This window comes from Ochlerotatus camptorhynchus, unplaced genomic scaffold (genome assembly GCF_037179485.1).
Source record: "Ochlerotatus camptorhynchus isolate MF236.1 unplaced genomic scaffold, CSIRO-AGI_Acam_v1.1 ptg000418l, whole genome shotgun sequence".
Taxonomy (NCBI): Eukaryota; Metazoa; Arthropoda; class Insecta; order Diptera; family Culicidae; genus Ochlerotatus; species Ochlerotatus camptorhynchus.
The window spans coordinates 697101-705829 of NW_027040904.1; the positions used below are offsets into that span (position 1 = coordinate 697101).

The window sequence follows — 8729 nt, forward strand, 5'->3', positions numbered from 1 at the left end:
ATCTGGGTGGCAAACGGAAAACTGTTTTCATCGAACTTGACATCTCTGGCTAGGAATAACTGCTTCTTCTCTTTGTTCCACAGGCGGTAGGCGTTCGGCGCATAGCCGATCATCACAGCAGGCTTGCTTTTCGGATCCAGTTTCTTCCTCTGTGCCGTGGACACCCAAGCAAATGCTTTACAGCCGAACACACGTAGTTTACTAACGTCCGGCTTGTGACCAGTCCACATTTCCGCAGGAGTCTTCCAATCAGATACCGCGGTGGTTGGACTTCTGTTCGTCAGGTATACCGCCGCTAGAACCGCTTCATTCCACAGATTCTTCGGAGTTTGGGCTTCAATCAGCATCGCACGCACCTTTTCGACGATTGTCCGATTGAACCGTTCGGACACTCCATTCTGCTGTGGTGTGTACGCTGCGGTTGGCTCGACTTGGATCCCCTTGGAAACGTACCAATCACGCTGGTCATTGGAGCAATACTCGCGCCCTTGGTCGACAGTCAGCTTCGAAATCGAATGTCCCAGAGCGGCACTCGCCATGGCCTCGTACTCTCGAAACTTCTGGAACACCTCGGACTTCTTCTTGATGGGATATACTACTGCAAAGTGCGTGTAATCATCAATAAAGGTGACGAAGTACCGAGAATCATCCCAAGCCGCTGGTGTAATTGGACCGCACACATCGGAGTGCACTCGTTCTAGAGGTCTTGTAGCACGGACTCTAGTACCCGTGAATGGTTCTCGGCACTGCTTTCCGAGAACACAAACATCACAAAAATCCAATTTATCTGGTTTCTCGGGAATACCTGTTACCATGCCATGCTTCGCGAGTGTCTGCAAACTCTTGCTCCCCAAATGAGCCAGTCGACGATGCCACAGGTTACCAGTCACAGCTCCACACATGTTGGCCACCACCGTATCGACACGGAGATCGAGCTCGTAAAAATCGCCCCGCATGGGACATCTCGCAATCAGGTCACGACCTTGCTTCATGATCGCTTCCTTTTTCGTGAATGTGACATCAAGATCCGCTTTTGCCATCTTCTTCACAGATAGCAAGTTCGCTCGAAGATCTGGTACGAAGAGGACGTTCTTCAAGCTGATATAGTTACCTTCCTTGTTGACGCCGTTGATCGTGCCACTGTGCCGGGAAATCAGGGATTGATCATCCTTCGCCACGTTTATGACGACAGGGTGCTTCAGCTTCGTGAGGTCGGCGAAACAGTGCTTCACATTCACAAGGTGGTCCGAGGCTCCGGAATCCAGCTTAAAGGAAACTGCTCCCTCGTCCTTTGTTTGGGAGCATCTCCCGGTCATAAAAGCCACCGCCTTACCTCCAGCAGCAGCGTTAGCTTCAGCGCGCCCATCTGTCTTCAACTTCACACGACAGTCCTTGGCCTTGTGCCCCTTCTTCTGGCAACGGTTACACTTTCCGGTGAACTTACCAGGCTTCTGCTTCGATCCTTGGAATGCTGCAGGTTTCTCTTGGCAGGAATCCGCTGCCCGGTCGGTTTTCTTGAGCTCCTCGGCAAGAAGGCGCTCGCGAACAACATCCAGTTTTAGGTTTTCCTCACCTAGATTTTCCAGTGCCGTAACCAACGGATCGAACGACTCGGGAAGGGTAGCAAACAGCTGGGACACAATATCGTTCTCTTCAAGCTTCGCTCCGGCCAGCTTCAGTTGTCGGATCAGCTCTTCGAAGGTTTTCAGGTGATCTTTCACAGACGAACCTTCCATCATTCGTAGCTTCGCAAGTTGCTTCCTGACGAATGTCTGCGACGAGACGGACTTCTTGGCGTAGGCGGATTCAAGGCTCATCCACATCTCCTTGGACGTCTCCTTGTCCCGCACCAAATGCAGCAAATCGTCATGAACAAATGACGTCAGCAGGAACGCCGCCTTACCGTCATCTTCCTGGAACTTCGTGAGCTCGGCCGCTTCCATCGGAGGATCCTTCTTGATGATATCCAACAGCTTCACGGACTTCAGATACTTCTCCACTCGAAATTGCCAATTGTCGAAACCGGTGCCCAAGAACTGCGGGATCCCGTGGACCAAATCCTTGCGTGAGTCGCCCATAACCTCTTGATGGTTAGAAAGAACCGGAACAGCAAAGTTTAAAAGTAGAATGGATTTTATTTAACGACTAGCTTGAGTGGAGTCTTGAACAGGAATGAAAAGTTTTTCACCGTTGTTTATTTAAGAAAACTTAGGTTGCTAGGGGTGACGTTCGGTCTCCAAGGAGGTGATCAGCACACTGCGTTACCGATTTACTCCAACACATTTGATAACGGCACAAAAGCATTTGCAAACAAACTTTCTAATGCCCTTTACACGCGAACCAAAGTACGCCCACGCTAACCAATACCACTTTCGGAAAGGTGATAGTTGCCCCTATCCGATGATGTTGTTGGTTTGCGTAGCCGTACTTTGGTTCGCGTGTTATCAATTTTATCTAGATGAACGCGTTATTGCCCGGAAAAAAATAACCATACAATTACCATAAAATAAAATACAGTTACAAGTAAATCTATTGCCAACAATCGATCTTATTGTGTGTATATAGTACACGAAGTTTTAGCATATTGTTATTACAATATATGTACAATACGTCCCATATAGTAAGAGTTTTCAACAATAGAACAACAATACAATTAATGGTAAATGGTTCAAGTTTGTTCGGGAAAAAGTGATTTTTCGTATGGTTAAGATACATAACGACCCCCTTAATCTATTGTATATTCCCCAATTTACCATAGATTCTATTGTAGAAACAATACATTCTATTGTTATTTTATCGTTGAGGAGAATACGATTTATTGTAAATACCATAAACTCTATTGTATGGTTACAATACATTTCATTGTACCTCTACGGTTCTTTTTTTTACGGGTGGGACGTTACTAATGGATATTTTTGGTTGCTATTGAAAATTTGGTCGATTGCTGAATTTATGTATGGGCCCAAATTGGGGACACTTAGGCCGACATTACCTGCATTTCCCCTATCATTGATCTTTTCTGATCGATAGAACGGAAATGGGCGATTACGCCCTCCCCTTGGCTAGTTTTTAACCTGGACGTTGGTGGGCGGGCCTAATCTTATGCTTCATAGTGGAGCGTTGGAGACGGTTGGTTTAAGTCCGGCATCGTTGGCTCATGCCGTGACAGGATAGCGTCATGAGCATGCGATGAGGATTACTGAGCTTACCCTCTCTGATGAACCATTACATGAGAGCCTGATATGATAGTATCACACTTGTTACTCCTTTGTTTGAGAGCCGCGTATAGGCACTGACGTTGGTTGCGATACTGGCGGGTTTTTCCGCAAATCACTCTTATTTTATTTGTTTTTGCGCAGATGGATTTGTTTGAGCTTGCAAGGGAATTATACTATTGAAATATTTCAGAAAGTGCCCAAAAGTATCCTTCTATTTTGCGTGACAAGCTTTCATTGTTGTTTTCATTGAAGCATTACTCAGGGAACAATGTTAAACATCATTTTTGTACATGGTATTGTAACTAATTTTATATGTGCTTCATTTTGATTTGGGATAAGTGCTTGAACTATGGTTCGGGATTTCCACTGTAGCGTGCTTCCATTGTGACATATCCATACGTAATTTTGTGGGACGACATAGTGGAAACGTGTGAGTGTAGTTGGAGCATATACCCTATATAATTTGGGAATCAGCTAGGAAACTGATTTCAAAGTGAAGCATTTTAGTCACTTGAAGGTGTCACCTGGGTCGATCTAAGATATGATAGATATAGATCAGGGTCGGGATTACTTGAAACACGTTATATTTTAGATTACATAGCAGTTTAGGTACTTAATAAAGCATCATAAGATTGATTAGGTAAATTAGAGATTTCAATTATTTATTACATTAGACTAATGAGATATCATAATCATCAAACGAACTTAAATAAGAGGGTTTAGACAGCCTAGTAACATTGAGTAGATTAGCAAAGGACTTGGGATGCGTTTACTTTGATGGTTGCTTTAAAATATTATTTTGGTATAGGGTAAATGTTGGCTTCGGCACCCATTGACTGTTTTCGGCAACCAAAATTTAAACGTTAATTTCACTATGTTTTCCCATCAACGCACTTCCCTGAATGTGTCCAAACGATTGTTTAGCCTTTCAGCTTCAATCTGATTATATTTGAACGATCGAGCAATCCAGTAATGCTACATTTTTCTTCAAATAAAGCATACGCACTACAAAATGGGGTTGATTTCGAGTTGCCGATAATAGAACAGCTGGTTAACACGCAGTTCTAATGGGAAGGTTGCCGAAGAAAAAGAGGCTGCCGACAATAGTCACACTCACCTGAGAAGTTTGGAGCGTTGTAAAAACGCTTTCAAAACGTTTTGAAAAATTCTGTCGATTGGAATGGATAGAGAAGCAAGCAGCAGATGAATGTAAACAAACAGACACATCATATATGTGCGTGACGCTGAGAAAATGCTAGTAGAAGTGCAGACGCTGCTTAGATTGACGAGAATACGTAAATTCCCCTATATGTGAAATGATGAATCAGTGGGAGATGGATTTTTGGTTTCTTTACATTTTGTATCACAAATCTAGTACTATGTGTCATTTCCTCAAAAACCCCCAATAACCGACCTCTTCAATCCCTTCCTTTTCCCATGGCGTTCAAGTGGTCCGCATAGACTATTCAGCCATTACCCTTCCTTTATCCTCGGCTTTGGATTGACTTGCGCTCCCATTGCCCCACCAAACGCTGCAAAATGAAAATGAAATGAAAATGATAGAACGGAAATGGGCGATTACGACAAAGTGGCGCTCTACCCTATAGCAATTCCCTTACATACTGGTTGCTGGTAGTTGAAAGGAAACCCATCAATCAATCATGTCTAATATGGCGTACCGTAAAATTATTTTCTATCACATACTGGAAACTCGTGATGTGCCCACATTAATTACCCGTTACTGTTTGATCCATCCCTACAGGTCAAGATGAGCTGTTGGTTCCCCTGGATAATGACGACTGGATGGTACGATTCCTGCGGCCGTGCAAGTTCTACCCAAAGAGTGCTTTCGAACTGGTAAGTTTTACAAAGGAATTACACCCAATGCTGTGTGTGTGTGCGTTTTGCATTCCTTTAGAACTGCAGTACGTTCGCATTATTCCACGAAATCTCATTACAGTCGACTCTCCACATCTCGAATTAAAATAGAAAATTAGTACAAAGACACAACCCCTTCACATTACTGACAATTTGAAGCATTAACAATTGTGTTTCTCTCCCCCGCACAGATCCAACGCTACTACCAATTCAAGGTCAAACACTGGGACATGTACCTGGACCTGAGCCCATCGCGCGAAGCCAACATCTTCAAGCAGAACATCCTGGCAGTGTTCCCCAACCGGGACCAGCTGGGTCGCCGCATCTTGCTGCTCGAGCTGGGCAAACCATGGAAGCACAAGGAAGTTACGCTGGACGAGGTCTTCAAGGGTTGTGTTTTGTTCGTGGAGGCGGCCATGCTTGAGCCCGAAACCCAGGTCAACGGTGCGATGGTCATCTTCGACATGGATGGCCTAACGATGCAACAGGCGTGGCAGTTTACGCCTCCTTTCGCAAAGCGCATCGTCGACTGGCTGCAGGACGCCGTGCCTCTGCGTATCAAGGGAATCCACATCATCAACCAACCAAAGATCTTCAACGTGGTGTTTGCCCTGTTCAAGCCGATCCTTCGGGAAAAACTGCGCAACCGTATCGTTTTCCACGGTACCGACCGTGAGTCCCTGTACAAGCACATCTCGCAGGAATGCCTTCCGCCGTGCTACGGGGGAACCGTCAATGCTCCGCGCGTCCTGGGAGATCAGTGGTACGAATTGCTGCTCAAGTGCGACGACGAATACACCGCCATCAACAAGTACGGCTACATCAAACAGATGGATGAGCTTAGAATAAAGAAAAATAAGAAGAAGTGAATCTTAGTGTATTTATTATGATGGGATACAACAATGGAAACAGAAATGTGATCAACAACCAGACTAAGTAAATCAAAATTGTTAAGTTGTTAGGTATTTAGGTTCCAACTCTTGCATACGAAAAGTATGATCACAGACATTAATTACTAGTGGACGTTTTTTAACTAGAGCTCAATCATTCCTATGCTAATATGTGCATAAAATAGATAAACATACATAATTTATTGTTAACATATTAACAATCTTTGTACGGCTCTCAAAAACAACTGTGTATAGCTATTAGCAAGTATTTATACTTACTTAAAACACACCGCTTACCGCAGGGAAGGGTGCGAGAAATCAAAGTCACGGCTACTTGTTAGGGTTAGGTAAGGAAACAAAGCTGAAAATATGGTGAATCTATGCAAAAGTGCTTAAGTTTAAGTTTTTACTATGTTTACTGGACTTTTAAGTTGAAATATGGTTTTACTATACTGCTAGTGGACCACCGATTTTTACATTTTTTTTTGTATATTGTTGAAAAGGTACAATCACACACAAAAGTACTTTAAATTAAAAGTTTATATTGATGAAACTTTTGCGTACTGTAAATAGATTGGGCATACCAAACAGAGATGAAAGTTTTCTAATAAAGTTATTCGCTAAAAATAATCAAATCACTCGTATATTTGAAAGAAATTTCTGAGTTGTGCCATTTAATCAAGAGAAAGTCGATCAAGATAATTAATAGTTGTAGATTGGACTTTTTGCAAGGTGCAGTTATCGATTAACAGGATGAAATAGCGTTTCTTACCCACATGCCTGCACCTATATTCTCGTTACCTACGATTCGTATTTTCCATACAAAAAAAAAACAAAAGTTTTTTTTTTACGTAGAACTACGTCTTTAATTTCACATTAAACAATCAAAATTCAGACATGTAACGAAAAATCCCAAACGCGGACGCAAGGGAAGGTCCATTAATTATGTCACGCAAATTTGGCACATTTTTAACCCCCCTCCCCCTTTGTCACATTTTTTGTATGGACTCTAATTTTTTTGTATGGCTCTTCACAGTTTCCAAAACCCAATGAGCTGGATTACCGAGGTGAAGCAATCGGTTAAGTTGTGTGAGTGAAACCCCTGTACGATACAAGCAATTAGTGACATCACTAATTGCGTTTACTTTTTTTTTTTTTTTTTTTTTTTTTTTTTTTTTAACTCTTTATTTGTTCCAAATTCAAAATAAATTTTATTTCATTTTAACCTAGGTGCTCCAGTTACTGCAGTAACGTACCAGCCTTAATTGTTATGATATATATCTAAGTGTTTTTACATTGTTCATGTCTTGGCAATTCACTATTTTAAACAGGTTTTTTAACCTGCATGTCAGTATAACAATTGATATCTTAAAACTAAAAACTAAAACTAAATCTTATCTAAGTATAAAGGGAATTAATCGTTGCAATTGAGGATTGCAACGATTTTTGCCTGAAATTATTAATTATTTTGTTGGACATTTGTGCTAAAGTCTCAACATTCGAAATTCTATGTACTTCGGTTGTACTGTACCAGGGAGGCAACTTCAAAATCATTTTCAGAATTTTGTTCTGAATCCTTTGAAGTGCTTTTTTCCTGGTAGTGCAGCAACTAGACCATATTGGCACAGCGTAAAGCATGGCCGGTCTAAAAACTTGTTTAAATATTAGAAGTTTATTCGTCAGGCAAAGTTTGGATTTCCTGTTTATAAGAGGATACAAACATTTAATATATTTGTTACATTTAGCTTGAATGTCCTCAATGTGATCTTTAAAAGTTAATTTTTGGTCAAGTATTAATCCAAGATATTTCACTTGGTTTGACCAGGAAATTGGAACTCCGTTCATAGTGACTATGTGACTACTACTAGGTTTCAAAAACGAAGCTCTAGGCTTATGTGGAAATATTATAAGTTGAGTTTTGGAAGCGTTGGGAGAAATCTTCCATTTTTGTAAATAAGAAGAGAAAATATCTAAACTTTTCTGCAGTCTGCTGCAAATAACACGAAGACTTCTTCCTTTAGCGGAAATGCCTGTGTCATCAGCGAACAAAGATTTGTGGCAACCCTGAGGCAAATCAGGGAGGTCCGAAGTGAAAATGTTATACAATATAGGCCCAAGAATGCTACCCTGAGGAACTCCTGCCCTAACAGGTAGTCGATTAGATTTGGAATTTTGATAATTTACTTGAAGAGTTCTGTCAGTTAAATAATTTTGAACTAATTTCATAATATAAAGTGGAAAATTAAACTTTTTTCAATTTAGCAATCAAACCTTCATGCCAAACACTGTCGAATGCTTTTTCTATGTCTAGAAGAGCAACTCCAGTTGAGTGGCCTTCCGATTTGTTTGAACGAATTAAATTGGTAACTCTTAAGAGTTGATGAGTAGTTGAATGCCCATGGCGAAATCCAAACTGCTCATCTGCAAAAATTGAGTTCGTATTGATGTGAAGCATCATTCTATTCAAAATTATCTTTTCAAAAAGTTTACTTATTGAAGAAAGCAAACTTATTGGACGGTAGCTAGAAGCTTCAGCTGGATTTTTATCCGGCTTCAAAATTGGAACAACTTTTGCATTTTTCCATTTATCAGGAAAGTATGCCAAATGGAAACATCTGTTAAATAATTTTACCAAGAAAGACAAGGTACTCTCTGGGAGTTTTTTGATGAGGATATAGAAAATTCCATCATCACCTGGAGCTTTCATATTTTGAAAATATTTAGTTATAGACCTTACTTCGTC

The 8729-nt window shown here is 41.3% G+C and overlaps 1 protein-coding gene across 2 annotated transcripts in view; it reads left to right on the forward strand.

Moving 5' to 3' along the window:
* LOC135711096 (alpha-tocopherol transfer protein) overlaps positions 1–6590 on the forward strand; it is a 63922-nt gene extending 57332 nt beyond the window's left edge. For both annotated transcript variants that reach the window (XM_065233839.1, XM_065233838.1), the window contains 2 exons: positions 4981–5075; positions 5288–6590. In XM_065233839.1, the coding sequence (XP_065089911.1) occupies positions 4981–5075; positions 5288–5965 (773 nt within the window). In that variant the 3' untranslated portion in view covers positions 5966–6590. The remainder of the gene's footprint in view (positions 1–4980; positions 5076–5287) is intronic.
* The last annotated feature ends 2139 nt before the right edge of the window (positions 6591–8729 follow it).